General features: G+C 34.1%; 3 protein-coding genes across 4 annotated transcripts; 2 read left to right on the plus strand and 1 right to left on the minus strand.

Annotated features, from left to right (window-relative positions):
• The first annotated feature begins 789 nt into the window (after positions 1-789).
• LOC109803898 (1-deoxy-D-xylulose-5-phosphate synthase 1, chloroplastic) lies at positions 790-5645 on the plus strand. 2 transcript variants are annotated; one of them, XM_020365570.3, is made up of 10 exons: positions 790-1064; positions 1408-1536; positions 1659-1823; positions 2105-2255; positions 3028-3299; positions 3394-3667; positions 3930-4234; positions 4356-4637; positions 4746-5030; positions 5312-5645. In XM_020365570.3, exons 1-10 carry the CDS (start codon positions 951-953, stop codon positions 5459-5461), a joined length of 2127 nt encoding a protein of 708 aa, XP_020221159.1. In that variant the 5' UTR covers positions 790-950; the 3' UTR covers positions 5462-5645. The 2 variants fall into 2 exon arrangements, with proteins under 2 accessions (XP_020221159.1, XP_020221158.1); XM_020365569.3 differs by having other exon boundaries at positions 791-1064; positions 3927-4234.
• A 3364-nt stretch (positions 5646-9009) lies between these two features.
• LOC145955912 (uncharacterized) lies at positions 9010-11030 on the plus strand. Its single transcript, XM_083071366.1, has 3 exons — positions 9010-10580; positions 10667-10797; positions 10867-11030. The coding sequence occupies exons 1-3, from the start codon at positions 9010-9012 to the stop codon at positions 11028-11030; spliced, it is 1866 nt and encodes a 621-aa protein (XP_082927492.1).
• Positions 10788-13694, minus strand: LOC145954239 (serine/threonine-protein phosphatase 7 long form homolog). Its single transcript, XM_083068134.1, has 2 exons — positions 12882-13694; positions 10788-12791 (listed from the first exon to the last, which is right to left on the minus strand). Exons 1-2 carry the CDS (start codon positions 13650-13652, stop codon positions 12678-12680), a joined length of 885 nt encoding a protein of 294 aa, XP_082924260.1. The 5' UTR covers positions 13653-13694; the 3' UTR covers positions 10788-12677.
• Positions 13695-25288: the final 11594 nt, after the last annotated feature.

Here is a 25288-nt window from a genome sequence, read left to right on the forward strand (position 1 = left end):
GTAACATCTGAGCTCCTTAAATATACCGTCTTCCTATTATTTCTCTAAAAATAACTATACTAATTGATCAGCTTTTGTAAAATATATTATAATTTATTTGTCAAAAACAAGCCTTATTCTAGTCTTCCTTTATTTATTCATTGTTTGAAATAAAAAATATACATAAATAAGGAAAGGGAAGAAAAATATAAGTTTTATTTTCTTTTTAAGGTAATCAAGGTTAGCCTAAACATGAGGTCAATAAAATCTTGTTTTTAGATCTTTTCAAAAAATTATTTTGCATCAAATTTATATAATTTTTTAAAGATTTATAATTCAAAAATCATTTTTTATATTTTTATAAATTTACTTAAAATATCTATTTCTAAAAAATATACAAATAGAACTATTTTTTTTAAGAATTCCTCTAAAACATTCTAGTCTTTTTTATTAAAAATATATTTTTTTTTTAAAATCATTTTAAAATTACCTTAAACATAACCATGTGTTAGATTAGTGGCACAAGTAATATTTTTGATAGGAATGAATATTCAGAAAAACTCACATATTTACATTATTTTCAAACTAGAAGGAAAATAAAGTTGTTTTATATTTAAAAAGAAAAAATTAAAATTATTTTAACACATTTTTTAATTAAGGATATTCAAATAATTTTGCATATATATATATATATATAATTTTTACTTTCTATACTATCAATAATAAAAATAAAAATAAAATGTTTTTTTTTTCTAACAAAAGTAGTTAATAAAATTATGTCACTTTTCATTAATTTTCTTCCCTTTCTTGTTCTTGTTACCAAACATACCATTATTAAGTTTCCGGTTCCTGTTCTCTCTCTATTCTACACATGTCCTCTCCTTCCTTATTTATACTCATCTTTCATCAATGCTACTTACTACTGTGAACTACACCACTTTCTCCCAACTTTCTCACACACTCTTACTCTCATGGCTCTCTCTGCATTCTCGTTCCCCATCCATCTCAGACAAGCAACACCTTTGGGTTCTCACTCTCATTGGGGTGCACATCTCTTGACCCTTTCCCAACACAGACTCAACCAGGTTGGTTAGGACATGCTTTATTCATGCAAGCAATTCACATGAACTCAATCTTATTCTCTACATGCAGGCCTACTCATGAAGGCAGTGAGTTCAAAGATTATATCTTTGATGAACTCAACACTGCTTAATCTCTTCCTCATTCATTTCTTTCTGATAACAAGCTACAAATGTTTTTTTTTTTTGTTTTTGTGTCTTATAAGTCTATCAGCTTTGTCTACTTTTGTTTTTATTATTAAGTTTCATTCTTTCTCCCCCGTGTTCTGTCGTGATTATTTTAAAGTATTAAAATTGAGATGGGACTTGCTGACGGAAATGCCTGTCATGTTATGGCTTGATGATGAAGGTGAGGAAAAGGCCACATGGGGTATATGCATCACTATCAGAGACGGGAGAGTATCATTCTCAGAAGCCACCAACTCCTCTTCTTGACACCATAAACTGTCCAGTTCATATGAAGAATCTCTCTACCAAGGTACAATGACCTTGGTATCCAATTCTCTTATGATGCTTTATGCTGCTTGTTGTGCAACAAGAAGAAAAAAAGAGTCATTGTTATGTGAAGATTGGATTCTTATAATCTGAGTATTGATGCAGGAACTAAAACAACTTGCGGAGGAGCTGCGTTCTGATGTTATTTTCCACGTTTCTAGAACTGGGGGTCATTTGGGGGCAAGTCTTGGTGTTGTGGAACTCACTGTTGCCCTTCACTATGTTTTCAATGCTCCTACGGACAAAATTTTGTGGGACGTTGGTCATCAGGTTTTATTTTTTTATTTTCTTTGATGTTGTTGGTAATTAACTGTGACACCGTTTTTGTTGTCCATCTACGTGATCCATGCAATATCTTTAAACTAAGAATCAATGAGCGATCTACACTCGGACGTGACTTCTGTTAGACAAAATATTATTTTAGCATGATGGGAATCGATCAGATCGACATCCGTCCCAGGACACGCCGAAGCATTATGTTTATTTTGTGTTGTTTGTAATTCAACTGTGGCACTTGGTCTCAATGATACAATTTTGTATGAATTTTGCAGACTTATCCACATAAAATACTCACTGGTAGAAGGGATAAGATGCATACCATAAGGCAGACAGATGGATTATCTGGGTTTGCAAAACGCTCTGAGAGTGAATATGATTGTTTTGGCACTGGTCACAGCTCAACAACAATATCTGCAGGACTTGGTAATTCTTCTATTTGCCATTTGTGTTTTAGTATAGAATTTTTCAGGCCTTATCTTAGACAAAAAATTAGTTGAAGAAATATATCATGAATAATAAATTTGGGAGTTGATGTGGGCTCTACTCCCAAGAGTTCAATTGGAGATTGAGTGCGTGTTTGGTATTTCGTTGCGTCAAAGTTTGTCCACGTTCATATTTATAACTTCTGCATGTTTAGGCTTTTTTTGACTTGATATTTCGTCGCATCAAAGTTGATCCATGTTCACCTAAGTAAAGATTTATAACTTTGCATATTTAGGCTTGGTTTGACTTGGTTTTTTCTCTAAACGCACATGCAAAATGGGATACCAAACACACACTGAGATTGAGCCTAATTTCAAGAAATTATTCATGATCACATTTTTATAGATAATGATTTCTGTAGCACAGTCACAGAGACTGCCATGCAAAAGATGTAAACATGTGTGATTATGTAACACAAGGTTCTGCTTTGCTCTATATATACTCTTTCATTTATTTAGATCCTGGATATATGAAATTAGAGATTTCACCTTTATTCTTAACTTTGACAAGTAATTCAATCAATCGGCTCCTTTTGTCGAGTCTAATATATAAAAAATAATCTCTCCTAAAATCTGAAGCTTTCTGGCCTAGGCATATTTTTATATCTATGAGATGATATTTTGCTACAATCACACCACTTATTGACAATAATGCACAATAGTATTTTGCAGTTTGACTATAACTTTTGACATGTTTTTTTCTGCATAAACAGGAATGGCTGTTGGGAGAGATCTGAAGGGAGAGAATAATAAAGTAGTTGCTGTTATAGGCGATGGTGCCATGACGGCTGGTCAAGCTTATGAAGCCATGAACAACGCTGGATATCTCGATTCCGACATGATAGTTATTCTCAATGACAACAAGCAGGTCTCCCTACCAACTGCTACACTTGATGGTCCCATACCACCTGTAGGTGCTTTGAGTAGTGCTCTCAGTAGGTTACAATCAAACAAACCACTTAGAGAAATGAGAGAAGTTGCTAAGGTGAGCAACACAATTCACATGCCTCTCAATGAAGGACTTGTGCGGCTGCAAGGTCCTAGTGAAACTGATTCTGTACTAATTGATATTTTTTCAGGGAGTCACTAAACAAATTGGAGGCACAATGCATGAGTTAGCTGCAAAAGTGGATGAATATGCGCGTGGCATGATCAGCGGTTCTAGATCAACACTATTTGAAGAGCTTGGACTTTACTATATAGGTCCTGTTGATGGTCATAACATAGATGATATTATTGCCATTCTTGAAGAAGTTAAAAATACTAAAACAACTGGTCCTATACTGATCCATTTTATCACTGAAAAAGGCCGTGGATACCCATATGCAGAAAGAGCACCAGACAAGTACCATGGTAAACGAGGCATTACAAATTTCTTGACTTCTATCAACATGACTCGTTCAATCTAACTATCTAAGAATGGACCAAATATCTCTTAGCCATTAAAGATATAAAATCTTAATCTGTCCCTTTGGACATAATCCATCACTATGCCTTGATAAAAGTGATGTTAATCAACTTTAAGAAAAGATTGAGGATCGTTTCTATTTAGTTATTTCTATAGAAAACACACATATTCAATAGAGGCATGTAACATGGTTTGATTTTGCAGCAGTTAGCAAGTTTGATCCAGCAACTGGAGAACAATTCAAGGCAAAGGCTGCCACCCAGTCATACACAACATGCTTTGCTGAGGCATTGATTGTGGAAGCAGAAACTGACAAAAGCATCATTGGAATCCATGCTGCAATGGGAGGTGGAACCGGCATGAATATCTTCCATCGCCGTTTCCCAACAAGATGCTTTGATGTAGGGATAGCAGAACAGCATGCTGTTACATTTGCAGCGGGTCTGGCTTGTGAAGGTCTCAAGCCTTTTTGTACAATTTACTCATCATTCATGCAGAGAGCTTATGACCAGGTAAGCATAACATAACTCTCATACCATAACATGATGAGTTACTGTTAGCGATGTATATCATTACCTTCATAATCAGTGCTATTGGCCTATTGCTAAGTATGTGTTCTGTGTCCATTCCAAGGTGGTGCATGATGTGGATTTGCAGAAGCTGCCTGTAAGATTTGCATTGGACCGAGCCGGATTAGTTGGAGCAGATGGTGCAACACACTGTGGTGCATTTGATGTCACTTTTATGGCATGCCTCCCAAACATGGTGGTGATGGCTCCTTCTGATGAAGCAGAGCTTTGTCACATGGTTGCAACTGCAGTTGCCATTGATGACCGACCCAGTTGTTTCCGATACCCAAGGGGAAATGGTATTGGTGTTGAGGTACCACCAGGGAATAAAGGCACTCCTCTTGAGGTAAGTTAGTATTATAGACTTATAGTGGTGTTGTGCCCTTAGAGATGATTAGGATTTAGGAACAGTTATGTAAGCCAACTTAACATTTGTGTCATGACATTTTAACAGATTGGAAAAGGTAGGATACTAATTGAAGGGGAAAGGGTGGCCTTGTTGGGCTATGGTGTAGCTGTTCAGAGCTGTGTGGCTGCTGCTTCCTTGTTGGAACATCATGGATTGCGCGCAACAGTTGCCGATGCTCGTTTCTGCAAGCCATTGGACCGTAACCTCATTCGCAGCCTTGCAAAATCACATGAGGTTTTGATCACAGTTGAAGAAGGATCAATAGGAGGATTTGGCTCTCATGTTGCTCATTTCATGGCCTTGGATGGCCTCCTTGATGGAAAATTGAAGGTATGAATCTTTCAAATTTGACCCATAGTACTTGCTTTTCTTTTGTATTGGAAAATATACATCTTGCAGAAAGTCGTTAACACAAGTCTCCAAGAATTGGGTTTGATTTCTGTCTTGAGCATGAAGTGGGGACTGAAAGTGTTATATTACCCTTAAAATGGGTTAACCTTTTAGGAAGGAGTTATACCTCTTGCTTATACAAATATATACATCTTTGAAGATTGTGAATATCTAATAAGTTGCTGAAAACTCATGTATGTGGCTTTCATTTACAACTGCAGTGGAGGCCAATGGTTCTTCCTGATTGTTACATTGATCATGGATCGCTGGCTGACCAATTGAATGAAGCTGGTCTTACACCATCTCACATAGCAGCAACAGTTTTCAATTTACTTGGACAAACAAGAGAGGCACTTGAGGTCATGTCATGAGAGAAATGCTAAGGGTTCAGTTTTCATTCCCTGCAATGTACAAAGTAGAGTCATTCACCTAGGGTACTACAAAATGTCTGTATAAAAATAATACAAATGGAAGATGCAGATCGACAAATAATAGTTCCATGTAGTTAGCTAGCATCTCCATTTTTCTATGTGTATGCAAAAGCCTTTTGAGTTCCGTTGTCTGTGCTGAAATTAATCAAGCAGTTTGGTTGGTACAAAAGAAGTTTAGGTGAGGACTGAGGATTTAAGTTATGGTCATTAATTATATTTGATCTAGCAACGAAGGACTACTGGTAATTGAAATGAAATGTCTACTAAATTATAGCAATCTTCTTTGTGGAAAGTGAAGTACGGATTTATTTGATAGGTAATGATACATCGACATTGAATAATGTTGGTATTTTTTTAATTCATGCAGAATCAAATATTAAGAATATATAATACACAATTAGGGGTGAGCATAAAACCGAGACTGAACCGAACCGAAAAACCTGATAAAAAATATTACTTTTGGGTGGGTTCGGGTGGGTTTTATGGGTAAATCGGGTTAAAATTTTGACTTTATACGGGTTATATTGGGCGGGTTCGATTTTGAATTTTTAAACTGCTAAAAATCAAACCCAACCGAAAATGAGATAAGTTTAGATTTTTATTACTTTTGTATAACTAAACAACAATGATCTAAACTCAAAAGTCTTTATTTCAAGTATAATATAACCATCAATTTGTAACTTTTTTTTTGTTTTTTATAACCTAGATGTTTCTTTTGTCTTCTCCTTCCTCATTCAACTTCTCAACACGTTAGTCCATTTTTAGAGCGTTCTTTTTGTTACTTTCTTTGTCTTTCTTTTCCATCTTCTTGTCTCTATTTTGAGCACAATTAGTGCAGTTGTAATTTTTTATGGGTTTTGTAATCTAACTTTAGATTTCTTTTACATGTAACAATTATGAATTTTGTTATCTTTTGTTTTTGCTTCTTTATTTTGTGAATGTTTTATTTACGAATCTACTTACACCATCTATTGTCACCTTCATTCTATTTTTGTACACTATTTTAAATTTTTTTTTTACCGTTTTAAGCTACAACTTCGTTAAAATAACTTGGTCTACAAAAAATCTTAAACCCGATTGTACCCACCCGCTCAAATCTAAATCTGTTTTAACCCGAACCGCCTCAAACCGAAAGCTCAGTCGATCGGATATGGTTCACATTTTTGCAAAGTCGGTTTGCAACGGGTTGAACATTTTTCACCCGAACCCGACCAAACCCACCCGTTGCCCACCCTTATACACAATAGTGTTAGTTGTAGCTCATAGGTATGCAAGCCATATCTTATTATATAAAATTGTTAATATTTGAAAAAAATTTCTCTCTTAAAAAGTCTAACCAAATTGGGAGACATTTTAGTCATTTTTTTTCCTTCTCAATAATAAGGTTATAAACACATTAATAAAAAAATTCTTTAAGTGATCTTATCATAACCCACTCTTAACTTATTCACAAACATCCCCTCTCATACTTTATCTTTCTTAACTATTGATATAAACATCTCAAATCATTCCCAAAATTAAAACATTTAAAGGATAAAATTATTCACCATTACAACTCGCCAACTATCTCTTCTTATCTTAAGTTTCTATGACATTGTGAGGTTTAAACACGATATTTGGAATTATACTTATGATATCAAGTTGATCTAAATTTTATTATAAAGATAAGACTATTATCTACGACTTTTATATTGACTTCAAAAATTGATTTACCATCTATTATTTTTAAAAATTATTATAAAATTACAATATTTCAGTCTAAATCTAACAATTTTGACCTTCATTCACTAATTTGATCATATCTTGAGTTCTATATCTCTTTTTTGGGTGATTTTAATGTCATTGAAAAGCTAAAATTCAAGACTAAAACTATTATGAAGATTACAAAACCTACTTCGACTATTTAAATTTCCTTTTAAGGCTTACAATGTGTGCAAATTACATTTCATGCACAGAACGTGAGACTCATATTCTAACTTACATAATTCGATTATTTATTATCGATATTAATTTTATCAATAATATTATTTATACTACAAATATATAATATGATATATTTTTATTTCGTAGTAGTAAATGTTTGTTTAATTTTGGTTTCTGTTAAAGGTATATATTTTATAATTTTACATATTAAAAAAAATTGTTAGTTTAGTAGTTAAGTGCTGTCGTTGGAGGTAATGGTTTAAGGTTTGAATCCCATTTTCTAAATTTTGACAATTTTTAATCTTATTTTGTCATAACATATCATTATATCATGTCAGTGCCTATGTTATCTACCTAATTGAGTGTCATGTCAAGTTTAGGATTTAGGGTGTTAATTTGCTCAATTGAAACTTAAGAAACTAAAATCGTGCAATTTTAATGCTTGAGGATCCAAAAGTACAATTAAGCCTACATTAATATATTATTTTTAAAAATAAAAAAAGGCAAAAAACAATTTATTAATATGAGACAACTAATGAGAACATCACAAGATATGATTCTTAATAGCAAAAGCAACAAAAATAAAATGTTCAAATCCAAAATATCTCTTCCTACAACGTAAAGGCAACATCAAAACTAAATAGACTAAAAAATAGCCAAAAAAAAAAACTAATTGACAAATAACAGTAGAAAATAAGACTATTGCAATTCTTCAAAGCACAAGTTGCTCATGTCACTAATAGAAGAGGAAATTGACTCTTTTAGCTTTTGCTCTTATCCAATTCCAAGATCTTTGTTTCACATACTTGAACACCTTCGAATTTTTTACTCAAATATTATTTTTTTTAAAAAAAATTACAAGATTAACAACTGTGCAGGTTTATTTACTAAGTTGGAACCATTTACTGTGCAAGCTCAGAATTCGGTTCCCGGGAAACCGAATTCTGAGCATCAAAGTGTTATTTTTTTTGTTTTTTCAACTCAGAATTCGGTTCCCGGGGAACCGAATTCTGAGTTGGTTTTATATATATATTTTTTCGTGTTTGTGGGGAAATGTGGGTAGTTGTTGGAAGTGGAACGGCCGTTCCGAAAGCAGAACGGGCCGTTCTGCTTAAAGCCACAGAGTGAAATTTCTGAAATTGAAACAGGCCAAGAACGGGCCGTTCCAGAGTTAAGAATTAACGTTGAAATAGACCCATGAAACGGCCCGTTTTAAAGAAATTTTTTAGTTATTTTTTTTAACCTAGAACGGGCCGTTCTTGTTTTAGAACAGCCCGTTCCAAAATAGAAATTTACACATTTTTTTCCAAGTGGAACGGCCTTAGAACGGCCCGTTCCAGGAGCTGTTTTAACGAAAGGGAACCTGGTTTGGAACAGGTCGTTCTGGTTTTGGAACGTCCCGTTCTGGGTAAACAGTAAAAATGCAAGTTTTTCTATAAATAGACCCTCTCCCCTTAATTTTTTTCACACGATTTCAGCTTACCTTCTCTCCTTTATTCCTTCCGTCTACCCCTTTTGAATCACTTTCTTAGAATCACGTTCATTTCCTTTAAACCTTTCATAAAATGGCTTCTTCAATCTACGTTATTGTTCATTCTGATGGTTCCATTAACCAATATCCGAATGAAGGAATCACCTTCTCCTCTCCATCTGCAAAATTAGTTCGTATCAATAGAGGAATTACTCTAGAAAGGCTTCAAAGAGTCATCCACAGAAAGCTACATCGACAAGATTCTAAGAGGGTGGCTAGCATACATTTTCGGTACCCTATTAGACTTGGCCCAGGGGTTAGTAACTATACCTGTGTTGAGTTGACGGATGATGAAGACGTTGAGGCACTTTTCAATGTTCACGATTCTAATCAACTTCAACCAGGTATTGAATTATATGCTACATTTACTACAGTTGAATCACATGCACCACAAGTTTCACCTTCACGTTCACCTTACGAAATTTATCAAAGTTACCAGTACACTAACCCATCTGCCCCTTCTTATGATATCCCCTCCAACTACGACATTGAATCATACACACAGCTTTTAAGTGGTCCAATCATGGACCTTAATCAAATATCTTCTCAGCCATTTGAGCAAGCTACACCTTCTGCTTCTCAACCCAATGTTGAAACCAACATTGAAGATGATGTTGTTGTTGGTCTCCCAACAGAAAATGTCTTTGATCCTTTTAGCGAGGACGAAGACGAAATTCTCTCTGCACATGAACATGATGATGAAGAAACCCTCCCAATTCCAAATAATCCACCACTACAACCACAACCAGTAGCCATATACAACCCACCTCCACACTTTTTAGAGTTTCCCAATGAAATCCAACAAGACACTGAGTATAGCCATTTGTTGGAGCGTGATATGGTTGTGTATCCACCTGGAACACTATTTGTTGGCCAACGCTTCCAAACAAAAGAACAAATGCAGGACACCATAAATAGATTTCACATTGTCAACCATTGCACTTACAAGGTTAAAAACTCAAGCAGTAGTAGGCTTGTTATGGAATGTGTTCACCACGACTGTGCCTGGAGATGCCGTGGTATATTGCGCACCAGGGAACAACATTGGGAAATCATGATCCTTGAGGGCCCCCACACATGTGTTTCCCCACTTATCTCCCAAGATCATAATAAATTGGGATCACAAATGATTGCTCAAAGCATTGGTGAAATTATTGAGGTTGATCCATCGGCATCCATTTCAACCATCATAGCCCACATCAAGTCCACCATGGGTTATACAATTAGTTACAGAAAGGGATGGTTGGCCAAGCAACATGTCATTGAGAATATCTTTGGAAACTGGGAGGAGTCGTACAACAAGTTACCAGGTATGTTGCAAGCAATGCAAATGTATGTTCCAGGTTTTATTTGGAAATTAAATACGCAACCGGCTTACCAAGGTGAATTATTGGACGAGGGGAGTGTTATATTCAAAAGGTTATTTTGGACCTTTAAACCATGCATTGATGGTTTTGCCTTCTGCAAACCAATTGTACAAGTGGATAGTACCTTTTTATACGGGAGATACAAAGGTACAATATTGGTCGCAGTTGCGCAAGATGGTCGCAACAACATAATTCCTATTGCATTTGCTGTTGTTGAAGGTGAAACTAGCGATGCATGGTTTTTTTTCTTAAGAACTTGAGGCGGTATGTAACACCGCAAGATGAGTTGTGCCTTATTTCTGATCGTCATGAAGCTATTTGAAGTGCATACTCAAGAAATGGAAGTGGCTGGACGGAAAACAATTCTGTTCATGTCTATTGTATTCGACATATTGCACAAAATTTCATGCGACGATTCAAAAATGCAGCACTAAAGAAGGATGTCGCCAATATGGGTAAGTTTATCATTACTTTTTTAAAAGCATTTGATTATTACTTTTAATTATTTAATATTTTTTTTACAGCCTACGGGATGACTGAACCTAGATTCTTTTACTATTACAACATAGTAAGAGATACTAATGTTGAAGTAGCTCAATGGTTAGACAACATTCCTAGGGAAAAATGGACACTAGCATGGGACAATGGACGACGTTGGGGACACATGACAACAAACCTAGCTGAGTGAATTAATTCCGTATTGAAGAAAACACGAAATTTGCCAATTTGTTCCATGGTAATGGCCACATACACTCGTTGCAACAAGTTTTTCGTTCAAAGAGGTAGGGAAGTGGGCGCAATGATTAATGCTGGACATGTCTACTCGGAAATTGCAAATAAAACTATTCAAGATGCACAGTCTAAGGCAAATACTCATAGAGTTATCAGCTTTGACAGATCAAGCAGTAGATTTCTAGTGGAAGAAACACAACATTCCAGAGAAGTTCGACCATTTGGGAGATTTGCAGTAAGGCTTGATGAATTGTGGTGTGATTGTGGCAAGTTCCAGAAAGTTCATATCCCTTGCTCACATGTACTTGTTTCATGCTTACATGCACATCATGACTATGAAAGGTACATATCTCCCATATATACCTTACAGCAAGTTGCAAAGGTATACGAAGGACAGTTTGGAGAGCTTCGACATGAAGATTATTGGCCTACTTACACTAGTCCAACTTTGTGGCCAAATCCAGAACTGAAGAGAACTTCGAAGGGTCGACCAAAGTCCACCAGGATTAGAACAGAGATGGATATTAGAGAACAACATACTCATGTAAAAAATTGTTCTTATTGTCACACTCCTGGTCACACTAGGAAGACATGTCCGAATATTAGTCATGGATGTAGTTCCCGCCACCAATGATCATTATTGTTGTAATCAGTTGTAATAAATTTATTTAGTTATGTAATATTAAAGTTAATTACTTCGCGTTAGTATCGGATAGTACGTTGTGTTTGTGTTGAAATCGTATATTGTGTTGAAATCGTATACTGTGTTCGCTACAATACTTATAATTATAATAGTTTATAACCTTCTTAGTGCAGTAAATGTAAAAATGCATAACATTAAAATTCATATTACATTGATAAAGACACATAGTACATTAAAATAAAAAAATAATAACATTAACATAGAGTGATTTATATACATTTTTCAATCTCCGTAATGGTGTCCAGTTCCACAACGAGGGCGACGTCTATTACGGCCTGGATTACGTCGTGGAGGTTGTTGCTCAGAAGGATTTGGTTCATCATCAACTACCGGATGTTGAAATGGTGCTGAAGAACTTCCAGGTTCATTACCGAATTGTGGACGGTAAATAGATTGCATGTATGATTGTGCTGAAGATGGAGTTCTAAAATCTACTCCAAATAAATTTGTAAAAAAATCCTCTGAAGTTGTTGCAAATGAATGTCGTCTGTCCATTATGTTTTGTTCAGGAGTGACGTACTGAGGATTTGATACATGCTGACCAGTCTCTTCATGCGATCGCATGGAAGTTCCACCAGTCTCAAATGTTGTGGAAGTCCTTCGTTGTTGATGGGTCATTGGATCTTGTAGTAGTCGTGGCACAGATAAAAAATAGATGGAATTGGCCATGTACCATTCCATGTATTCTCGTGTGTGAAACAGTGGGTCTTGCATTGGATGACCCATCAATGTGTGCTCACGTCTATTGTTCTATATGTCGATCCATTGAGCATGTCTTGTAACCCAATTTTCATCTTGTCTTCCCCTCATGTCAATGTTGTGCAGGTTATCCAAATTATTCGGTGGAGAAGGGACATCCTGGAAGATACGAAATTGCAATTTCACTCTATCAGATTGGTGTCATTCAACAATTGCAAAACAAATAATGGAGGTGCATGATGTCCATAGCAGAGCATCTCTATATGCTTGCATCGGTATTGCTGTTTGCAATACTCCATATGGCGCCCATAAAAACTACAAAAAAAATTAAACTTCTTTAGTTAACATATTATGGTAAACAAAAGAAAATAAAAAAATAATAAAACTTTGATTTTAAACAGTTACCTGATCATTCTGAATGTGATCAAACCTTGATCTATATCCAACAACATCATTATGAGGTACATTTTGAAAGTTTAAAACTCTGCCCCCGCTCCATTTACAGACTAGAGGGAATGTTGCTGGTAACTTGGAAATAGGCGCAATATATGGCATGCGATGCCATGCCCAAGACTGTAACAAAGATGCACAACCACCCATTGTTTTGCTACTAACATTTGTAGCTCTACACATTTCCCTATATAACATAGCTAAACAAGCCGACCCCCAACTATATCGTCTTATTCTTCTAAGATTTATTAATAAAGATAAATACATAAGATGTACCTTATTGCCTGTTTTGTCAGGCATCAAAACACCTCCTATTAAACCTAATATATATGATCTACAATGTGCATCAAGTTGTTCTTGAGATGGCTCCTCTGGTAATTCTAACATATTTTCTCTTAACCACTTTAACTTAATCATAGAGCCAATTAATGACTCACCTTTAACTGGCATGATTCCGAGATAGGTGGAGCACATTTCCTCCCAGTCATATAATGTTGGGCCAATGACTAGTAAACCATCAACTCTTAAGCCAAGTTGAAGTGCAACATCCTCTAGTGTTATGGTGCACTCTCCAGTTGGAAAATGGAATGTATGAGTCTCAGGTCTCCATCTTTCAACCAAAGCTGTGATTAATGCGTGATCCACTTTCAGATGTCTGAGCTTTGCAACCCCAGAAAAACCAACTTCCTCTAATATAGGAACAATTAGAGGATGAGGTTCTGGCATTGAATGACAGTAAGAACAAATAATATTCTCAGTCTCCTGCAATAATTACCAAAATTAGTACTAATTTGTTACAAGTTCATTGAAATTTAAAGTAAATAACGAAAGTGCTAAACTTACCGTTCTACCAATGAAAACAGACCTATGCTCATTTTGCTTCCACAAAAACATTTTTGATATTTGGTTAATAAAAATTGAACCAAAAAAAGAATTTCTTACTATCAAGGTGAATCAGAAGCAGTACAGGAAAGGAGTAAAGGAGACAAACTTAGCTGAAATCGCATAAAAAAAATGAAGGGGAGAGGGCCTATTTATAGAAAAATGCGTTTTTACTGTTTACCCAGAACGGGCCGTTCCAAAACTAGAACGGCCCGTTCCAAATCACGTTCCCTTTCGTTAAAACAGCTCCTGGAACGGGCCGTTCCAAGGCCGTTCCACTTGCAAAAAAGTGTGTACATTTCTATTTTGGAACGGACTGTTCTAAAACAAGAACGGCGCGTTCCAGGTTAAAAAAATGACTAAAAAATTTCTTTAAAACGGGCCGTTTCATGGGTCTATTTCAACGTTAATTCTTAACTCTGGAACGGCCTGTTCTTGGCCCATTTCAATTTCAGAAATTTCACTCTGTGACTTTAAGCAGAACGACCCGTTCTGCTTTCGGAACGGGCCGTTCCACTTCCATCAACTGCCCACATTTCCCCACAAACACGAAAAAAAAAATATAAAACCAACTCAGAATTCGGTTCCCTGGGAACCGAATTCTGAGTTGAAAAAACAAAAAAAAATAACACTTTGATGCTCAGAATTCGGTTCCCCGGGAACCGAATTCTGAGCTTGCACAGTAAATGGTTCTAACTTGGTAAATAAACCTGCACAGTTATTAATCTTGTAATTTTTATATAAAAAAAATAATATTTGGGTAAAAAATTCAACACCTTCTCCATATAAGGACTTGTATTTTTAAAGACACATTGATTCCTATGTAGCCACAGCGACCACAAGACAGAGCACCAAATCAATAATGAAATTTTATACAACTTGTTATTCTTATGATTCCAATATGTAGTAGAACGTGTGCAATACTATTTAGAGACAGAATAGAGTACAAATCCAACCAAAGATAAAATTTTTGCCATACATAATATGAAAATGGACATCCAAATAATAAATGCTCAACTTTCTCAAGGTTCAAACCATAGAATGGACAAGTAAGACCAATAACATATGTTAAAATCCTACAACGAAACAATTGATCACAAATTTCAATACAACTAAGGAAAACATGCTAAACAAAGATCAACACTTTTAAGGGAGCTCTAATCTTCCATAACAGCTTAAATACTCCAATTTCATATCTACCATGAACATTTTTCAATAAAGAATAATTATGTTTCACTTAGTAGCAATCCACATATCACTCGCCACACCTACTTGTTAGCCCCAACAATTCTTGATTTATTTTGAGTAATATCCACAATTAACAAATTAACCAATTCATTTTTCCTTTCTAACAAATCCCTTCTTCATAGTATGTTCTACGTCTAGTGAACCTTCCACTTTCCCATACACGTATGCAACTAATACTTTTTCCTTTAAAGATAAGGGAAACATTAATATACTTATAATATTATCAATATTAATTTATCAATAATATTATTAATACTAATATATATAGAGAGAGAGAAAGAGAGAGAGGGGAGGGATCCATTTATTTCGAGATTAAGTCTTCTTAGGTTTACTCTGTTCAATAATTCATGTTTTATATCAAATTTCAACGATTCAACCATTGAAATTAAAGTTCTTAATGCATAAATCAAGTCTACAATTTTTTTAAAAATTTAAAAATTATTTGATATTTCATTTTATTAATTCAAATTGACGGATAATTATAAAAGTATTTTATACGTTGAAGTAAACAGGTCCTTTTTCTTTTATATATATATATATATATATATATATATATATATTAACTTCCATTTATATATAAAAATCAATTCACTGGCATGGTAATAAAAAATAATTCATTATAATATGACATAATTAATAAATAGTTTGTAGTAGAGTCGTCAAAATGGACTGTGACCCGTGAGTCAATTCGACCCACCTTGTAAATGGGTCGGACTGAGCCAAAATAAATGAAAATTTGATAGTAAGTTGATATATCTCAATCCGACCCACTTTCAACCGACCCACCCGAGTTGAACCAGTGGTGGGTCAGGCAACCCACTATAAGGATGGCAAATATACCTGTACCCACGGGTAATATCTGAACCCATCCCGACTTTGACGGGAAATACCCGGTTTAACCGGGTACGGGTACGGGTACGGGTAAAACTTGATATATTAAATCGGGTACGGGTACGGGTACGAGTATATACTTACCTCCCCCGTACCCGTACCCGTCCCCGTCCCCGTCCCCATTCTCATTTTTAATTTAATACCCACTTTCAATTTAATTATAATAAAAAAATTTAATTTTTTATGTGTAATTATTTATTATAATATAAGATAAAAAAATAACCTAATTATAATTATAATATAATTAAAAAAATTTAAAAATATCATTTTTTTACAAAAAATAAAAAATAAAAAAATTGACGGATACGGGTATACCCGATACCCGGCGAGGACAGGGATGGGGATGAAAATCTATACCCGACGGGTATGGGGACGGGGACGGGGATGGATTTAACTCGCGGGGACGAGGACGGGTGTCAGGAAACCCGCACCCGACCCGCCCCGTTGCCATCCCTAACCCACTAGCCCACCTTTTTTTTGTTTTTTGCAATGAAAATTTGATTATGGTTTATAGTTAATTTTGTATGATGGAATATTGAAACATTTTATTTTGGACTTTTATCATGGTTTGTATTTAATTTTGTATGATGAATTATGACTTATGACTATTAATGATGTCAATTTTATGATTATTATATTAATTTATAGTTAACTTTAAATTTTAAATTTTGTTGATAATTTTTTTTTAATTTTTCGGTAGGTTGATGGGTCATACGGGCTAACCCACCAACCCATGGTGGGTTGGGTCGGGCAAAAAAAATAATGAGAAAATCAAAAGTGAACTGAATATTGGATTGACCCATTTTTAAAGTGGATCAAGATATGCCGGCCCACATGGATTGGACTAACCTGTTTTAACCGCTCTAATTTGTTGTTAAGTATGTGACTATGATCTGATTTTTGTTAGGAGATGTGAGTCTCTTTAATGAATTGCAATAACTTGAGATTATTTTTTAGTTATCGAATAAGATACTCTAATTCAAAAACAGAAAAAAAAAATTAAAAAATGGAGTTGCACCTTGTGCGGTGTTTGAGAGAAGAATGTTCTATTGTCAAGTAATTTAAAGGGTCACAGAAACATCCATTAATTCCTTGGTCCAACTTATGAATAATACGCATTCCGATTCCAGCCATGTTCCACGGTAGAGATGACTTTGAGATAGCCATAATGTCGTGTGTCATAGCTTGTTTAACCTACTCTCCAACCAAATACCATTGACATTATTAACTTCAACAGAGTCAAGAGTGTTGTTTACTTTGCTCATTCCATGATAAGAATTAAGAATGAGCACCATCAAAAGAGACGATAAATGTGAGACCCCCGTTCTCATTTCTCTCCCTCTCATCACTCACCTCATATTTTTCTTTCTCCTTTCACTTTGAAATTTTGCTCTCTCATTCTCTCCTCCTTTACTAAATTCCTTGTGGTGATCTCTTGGGTTGAAGGTGCTGATTAGTGGTGTTCGAAGCTAGCTGAGGCGCGGATTTTCTCTTCTCCGTTCATCCTTCTCCTTTTTATTCCATTCTTCTCTTCCCGGAGCTCGGAATCATCTCACTGAGGTAAGGGAAGCTAAGTTTTTGGCTGATTTTTGTTGGAAATGAGTTCATAAACTCATGTGTGGTTGATTTTTAGAAGATTGATGGCTATTTTGATAGAAATTTCGTTTTCGGGGTTTCGGGGTTTTGGGTGAAAATTTGGGGTTTTTCCATGTTTATGGTTGCATGTTGAAAATGATTGGGTTTTCGTGTCGTTGGATGAAAATGTGGTTCTTTGGATGGTTTGCATGTGTTTGGGCTGTTGGATTTTTGCAAGTTTGGGCAAAATTTTTGAACTTGGTGAGTTGCTGCTTGGTATCACGTTGGGCGCAATTCTTGGCTCCGGGCGCATGACCATCAGAGGGCTCTATTGGGCAAGCCTGCCGGGCGCAAGATTGTGTGCGTTGGGCGAGCTTGAGAATGGGAGCCTCTGGATGGCCCATGCCGGGTGTGGTTGGACCGCGCTAGGCGCAATATCAGGAAGAAACTTAGCTTTTTGGGTTTCTGGTATGGCGCCGGGAGTGATTTTGTCTCGCCGGGCGTGGAGACTCCTTGGGAGTCCCTGCCAGGGGTGGATCCAGGTGCAATTGGTATTGTGCTGGGCGTGAGACCTTGGGGAGGTCTCTGCCTTCCCTGCACCGAGCGTGGGTTTGGCACGCCGGGCGTGCAAGGCTCCTTGGAGTCTTTGCCTCTTAGCACGCCAGGCGCAATTGGAATTGTGCCAGGCACGTTTGAGCCTTAGAGTTCTCTGGTTGGGCCAAGCCGGGCGCAACCATGAGTGCGCCGGGCACGGATGTGTGTTTCTTTAATGCTGATTTAAGCTGAAATTGATGAATATTGTTGAGTTGAGTGATGGTTTTGCTGTGTTGTAAGATGTTTATGCTGAGAGATGCTGATATATGCTGACATATGTTGAGGTTTGCTGAGTCAAGCTGTTATTGATGACTGTTGTTAAGATGAATTATGATGTTAAGCTGTGCTGTATAAGTTGAGTTGTATTGTATGTTGTTATTGCTGTTATGTTGTGTTGTGCTGCATGCTGATATAACCTGTTGTAGGCCGTAAGGCTGAGCTGTTGTAGGAGATCTCCGAGCTGATATGCGTGACGACGCATTGTTTGTTTAACGTTGTTTTGGTTGAATGATGTGCGATGTATGCTGATTTATGCTGAATTTAATGAAATGTTGATAGTTGTAGCTGTTGATAGTTTTTGTATTTATATATACATATGCTTATTCTTTTCACTAGCTTACCCTTGTTGTTTCCATGTAGTTGGACTGCAATGATCATACTATGTATGGGAGCAGAGCAGGAATATGTTAGTGTCTTGAAGCAAGTTTGTGGCTGGCAGATGGAGTTTGCTTTTGTTGTTAATAGCCACCAGTTTGGCTATTTTGATGTATTTTGGATGTATATTGTACTTTGATCTTTAAGCTCCAGGTTAGACATATGTATATATACTTTATATTTATATATGTATGCTCTATTTCTGTGTGGTGCTGTGTTGTTTTGCTATTTGACGGTCTGACGGATCGTTACAATAAATGGGAAGAATTGTTGGCTCGTCAACTATAGTGTCTTATTGGATAGTCATAACATATGCAACCAGTTCATCACATTTATTAGGAGTTATTCAGTAATTTGGTGATTTAGGAGCAGGGCTGTAGGAATAGAGTATGTTTATAGGAATAGAGTAATAAGAAGGAAATGAATTCAAATATTTCCACTACCATAACACATTAGTTATTAATATTTACTAATAAGAAAATGTAGCGACGGTCTTGATCACGGTTCAAGACATTGTGATAGTCTGAACTCTGAACTCCATTTAGATAATACAAAAAATAAAATAGTCTATATAAATATTAAAGTTAAAATTGACACCAGTAAAAAAATTATTTAAACTAGTCTAATGTAACAATTTTAAGATAGTTACAATTAGAGTTGTTAAATAAGTCGAGCAGGTATAAATTTTTTTAGTGGCTTCTTATTTTGTAACTTAATGTTAATTTAGTGTGTTAGATTGAGTTAAATTGATCGATTTTATTTTATTTTTATTTTTATTTTATAAAAATTATATTAGGTTAACATTTTCGGCTTGAAAATTATTGATCCTATTCTTTTTGGATCATATTTTTCCTTAAAGCCAACTTAACAAATCGGACCACACCGATAATTTTAACCATCCAAATCCTTCTGGTATCGGGAGTAACGTGAAAACCTATCCATAACTTTGCTTACACAAAAAAAGAGTAGAATATCAAAGTCACCAATTCACACCTTTGATTAATGATGGATTTAGAAATTTTAAGATGTAATGTAATATTTACATATATAAATCAATCAGAGTTATACTTGTATTATAGATTTTTTTAAATACATTTCAAATTATGGAAAAAAAATTAACAACAATATATATAATATAGAAAAAATTATATTCACCCCTCTAAAATTTATTCAAATGGCATATATCCATTCACCTCACTTAAAATAACATTATTAATTAAAAAAAAGTCAATTCATATTCTATCAATTATATATATATTTATTCTTCAAATTGCGTATAATATTTTGTAAATTTTATGAAATTTTTAATTTAAAAAATAATAATTTTCAATTATTTTTTAAAATTATTTATTAAGGATGGTATATTTTTTAAATTATAACACACATAATATTTAAGATATACTTAGATAAATAAATAAAAATTATCATTCACTTAAAAATTAGAAGAAATATACGTGACATTTAAAAACACATAAAAAAAATTCATGTTGTGATTTAAAAGATGACATCAGGGAAATCATTTGTTTTGTGATTTAAGAAATATATATGTCTTTTAAAAAATATCATGGAAGTAATGGCAATTTTTGTTATAATATAATATATTGCGGGAACAGCTGCCCCTAGTCTTCACCGTCCCTGTTGGGGGTTTCAACATATTTAGCAATTACTGAAACTACATTTGAGTCCTATAAATAGAACATCTCCTACACCGTTAGGTACATTCTCTTTTTATAAACTATTACTTTATTAATTCTCACACTAACTTACTTGCTCCCTACAGTCGTTAGACCAACATTTATCTTGAAGCAGGTTTAATGGACCCTTGAGTATAAATTAAAATATATTTTACAAGTGAATTAAAAAGATTGACTGATTGATATAAATTCGTTGGTTCTTAGTTTAATTATGACGTAACTAGGATGTCAGCAGGAGGGGTACAAAATGACCTTAGGAAAGTGTTTATTGCCCCTAACATATCCATGATTTGATCATTGATTATGCTAAATACGCATAATTATTAAACTTTCCACAATCATCTTAGTTTTCATAATGCTAATGTCAATCTGGCACGCTAATATTTTTCAGTGCATGATGTCCAAATATCAAATTCAAGAGAAGCAAATATAATAGTGACACCACATGTGTCCATTATTATCCACATTACTTTGCACTCACAAGTCAGTTTCTGGTAGATACCAGCGTCGGCAGATCCTAGGATGTATTCTGCAGTGAACATCACTATGGATAAACATTAACATATTTCAGTCAAAATCCCAAAATCTAGTTTCTAATCTTTGGCCGACCAGCAACCGACACTATTGCCACTTGTGTTGAAATCACAGAAATGTTCAGGACCTAAAATAGAGTGGATTGATGAATTGAAATCCACCGTCAACATGTAAATATGTCAATCAAATCCAACCACCTTTTACCTTTTTTTTTTTTTTTTTTTCTCAATTCACGGAATAAGAGATTGATCTCGTTATTATTATTGAATCAAAAGACTTCTACATATGATGAAATCAAATACATAATTTTTTTTTAAAGAAATTTTTTTTATAACGTATGAACGCAGAATATCTAATCACTCATCATTTTCAACCACCTTTTATTTTTAACTAGAAAATGACACATGTAATTGCAAAAATTCTACCAACAACATGGTTTGAACAAAACAGGACCAGTCCACACTACACAACTATTAATTATATCATATATACTAAGTAGTAGGTGATATTAGACATTAGTGACAACTGACAAGTTTTGTTGCTCATTTTCTGTGAGGAAGAACTCCATGTCATGGATGTGTCATCTTGGTTGCTTATTGAGGACAGTGCAGATTCTGAAGGTGACTCTGGCTTCTCTAGTCTATGCCCTTGCAACATAGTTGCTAACATTGGCCACAATGAGGATGATGCTGAATCTTGTACGTGTGACACAGCTGGTACATGTGGCCTATATGAGGATGGTGAAGGTCATGAAGATGAGATGATGAGTGGTTCAGATTGTAGCAGCTCTACCATGTGGATTTCAGATGCAACCTTGGCAATAGAATGCTCTTCACCTTTGGTTGATGAAGATGAAGGAAAAACAAGGATTGTTAAAGTTGATGTGAATGATGTGGAAGATAAAATATTTTGGGAGATATGCATGGAAGTGGGGTATCCATGATGAGGCCAGATTATTTTAGTAAGTTATCCTGTAAGTTCATTTCAGAGAGCTTGTTCAGATAGACCAAAGGATATACATAAATATTCACTTTTCATGTCCCAGTTTAATTGCAGATATGTATGTACCTTCTGTCTCATTCCAGGTACTGAATAGTTTTAAGAATTATTTGCAGTTTTTCAATTGAGAATATGTGCCACTGAGCAACTTTTCCTAGTTGTAAATGTGTCACATTAAATCGGAAATTCTACAAAATTTCTTGTACTGTACTGTTTATATAAGAATTGCGTTTGATTCTCCAAGGGGAGAAAAAAAAAATCTGTAATACTATTTGATACTGGCATGTAATTACAAGTCTTCTTTAAAATAGAGCAAACATTTGGATTTGAATAATTAAATGACTACTAACCTAATTAGGAGAGGTAACTGTTGCAGTTTGGGTTGGCTTAAATTCAATTCATTTTATTTTTGATAGAAGACTCTTATGTTAGATATCAAAGCTGACACAACCCCAGTTAATCGTCATGTGTCAATATAAAATCTTCATGTGAACTTCACGTGATGGCTATGGTGATTAATGCGATATTCCAAATTGAATCATTACAAGTTTGACTCAGTTGATAATCATTGAATTCTTAGTCTTATATAAGAGAACTTTCTAGATGAACCGAAATTAGTACGCACGCTAGTTTGGTTTGGATGAATTTTGAGAATAAAACTTATTTGATTCCATTAAAATGAATGCTATTCGATTTGAATTAGTTTGAGAATAATATTCAATTTAATTCAATTTTTATAATTTGAATTATATTGTTTGTTTGAAGACAATATTTTGTATATTTTGATTAGCAAATAAATAAAACTAGTTGCAGTTTTTTAATAAATTGGTATTTTAACTTTTACAATATGTATTTTGTAAAATAAATATTTATTTTATACAATTAGAATTTATAATAAATAAATAATTTCAAATATATAAACTATATATAACCAAATATATATATATATATATATATATATATAAATTATATTGAATTTACATTTGAAATAATAAATGTTTTCATTGTAAAATTACTATTTATTAAAAATAGTAACATAATACACAATTTAGATACGAAAACTGTTGATATACATTATTACAACCTTTTCTTTTTGTATTATCAATTTTAAATATATTATATTATAAATTATGTTGATATATTTTGAGTATTTACAAAACATTCAGGTGTTATATTATTTATTTTTATTTTATAATTTGTTGTTAATAAGTTTGCATTGATTTGATATCATTTTTACATTCCACTTCAAAATAGTGTTTCATCCTTGTATGTCTAGATAGTATGTGTTTGGAAAATAAAAACAATGAAAAATACTTTCTCATATGATTGTTATTTAGATATGAATTTCAGACGAACATCAAAACATATCCTTAATTACTGTAAATCATTTTGTCAGTCCTTAACAAATTTTAAATAAAATAAGTTAGTTATGATTTGAATCACATTTCATCCTTAAACACAACTAATCATTGATTCTTCAACATTAATCAATTCAAACCTCTACTTAATTTCACTTCATCTTGATCATTGATAGCTTATGATTTCACGCGTTGATGGGTCTTTTCACCTTCACTTGCGATAGTACTTACTTCACCCTTGGCAACGCAGAGAATTGACGGGAGTGCAGGTCCAACATAGCAAGTGATGGTGTTGCAATTTAATTCATGTCTCCTATTATACCGTATGGTGGCCGACTAGGTCGAATACCCGAGTTCGTGACGGACTAGGCCGAATACTCCAGTTCGTGGCCGACTAGGTCGAATACCCGAGTTCGTGACGGACTAGGCCGAATACTCCAGTTCGTGGCCGACTAGGTCGAATACCCGAATTCGTAGACGACCAGGCCGAATACTCGAGCCCACCGACCACTCACAACCTGAACAGAACGTGTCGGTGTGCTTGGCCAAGCCACGAATTTACGCCAGGATAATTACGGAGAGGTTAATTTACGTAATGTACCGGATTAGTCTCCTAATTTCTCGGGCCTAGTCCATAATCGCGGCCCAATAAGAATCACTATAAATAGGACCCCTACGAGGTACGTAACTAACTTTCAACTACCGCATTTATTACGCCGAACACTTACTTGAGCGTTGGAGTGTCTTTGCAGGCACCACCCCCCTCACTTCGGATTACTCGGAGAAGGACGAGAAGACCTAGACCCAAGACTAGACTCGCTACAACAAACATAATTGAAGTGTGTATCCTAACACAGGAACACCTATGATTTATATATCAAACCTTCCTTTGCTCCTCGTACGACCTAACCTCTCCACATGTCAGTGTTGAGTTGCAACCAATGTTTTGCATCCACAAGGATATATTATCATATAACTTTCGCATACCGTTGCTCTAACTATTTTTACGTCACCTCAAATAATTTTTTTAGGGAGTTGCTACGGTACCCTCAAAGATTGAGGGGTTTCAATACATTTTTCTATATAAACTCATAAAAGATTTAAAAAAAATTAATTTAATTATAAAATGAATAATCCAAATTATACTTATAAAATAAAAAGTAAGATAAAATTATAGAGATTAAAATTATAAGATTTTAATAATATTATAAAATATTAAAAAAGAAAAAAATTAATAAATAGTAGAAATAAAAAATTATTAAAATTATAATATAGAAATTCAAAAATTTAAGACAAGAAGACAAAAAATATACTTAAAAAATTATTAAAATTAAAATATAGAAATTCAAAAATTTTAAGTGAAAAGATAAAAATATACTTAAAAGATTATTAAAATTAAACTATTTAAATATATAATAATATTATTATAAATAAATTAGAATATATAAAATAAAAATAAAATGACTAAATAATTTAAAAATTTAAAGAATAAAATATCATAAATATTATTTAAATAAATTATTAAAAATATAAAATATAAAAAACTGTACCGGTACTCTCTCAAATAAGATGGGTATCATAGAATTTCTAATTTTGTTATGGAAATAATTTTGTGCAATTCAAATAGAATTATCACTGTATCCAAAAGAAAATAGAATTATCATTTTTTTTCAAAATATTTAATATAAATACATATTTTTTATATCATATGTTTTATTACAGTACTAATGTTCTTTATTAAATTTTTCTTTGAATATATATATATATATATATATATATATATATTTTTAAGATAACAAAATAGATTAGCCCAGTTCATTTAAATTTGACTTGTAATTAGCTCATCAAAAATGGATTGGGCTGCCAACTTGCTAAATAAAAAGGAGTTAGACGTCTGAGTTGGTAGGTTAATGGATCAACTGGTCAAGAAAAT

Source organism: Cajanus cajan, chromosome 1 (genome assembly GCF_000230855.2).
Source record: "Cajanus cajan strain Asha chromosome 1, NIPB_CcT2T_4, whole genome shotgun sequence".
NCBI lineage: Eukaryota > Viridiplantae > Streptophyta > Magnoliopsida > Fabales > Fabaceae > Cajanus > Cajanus cajan.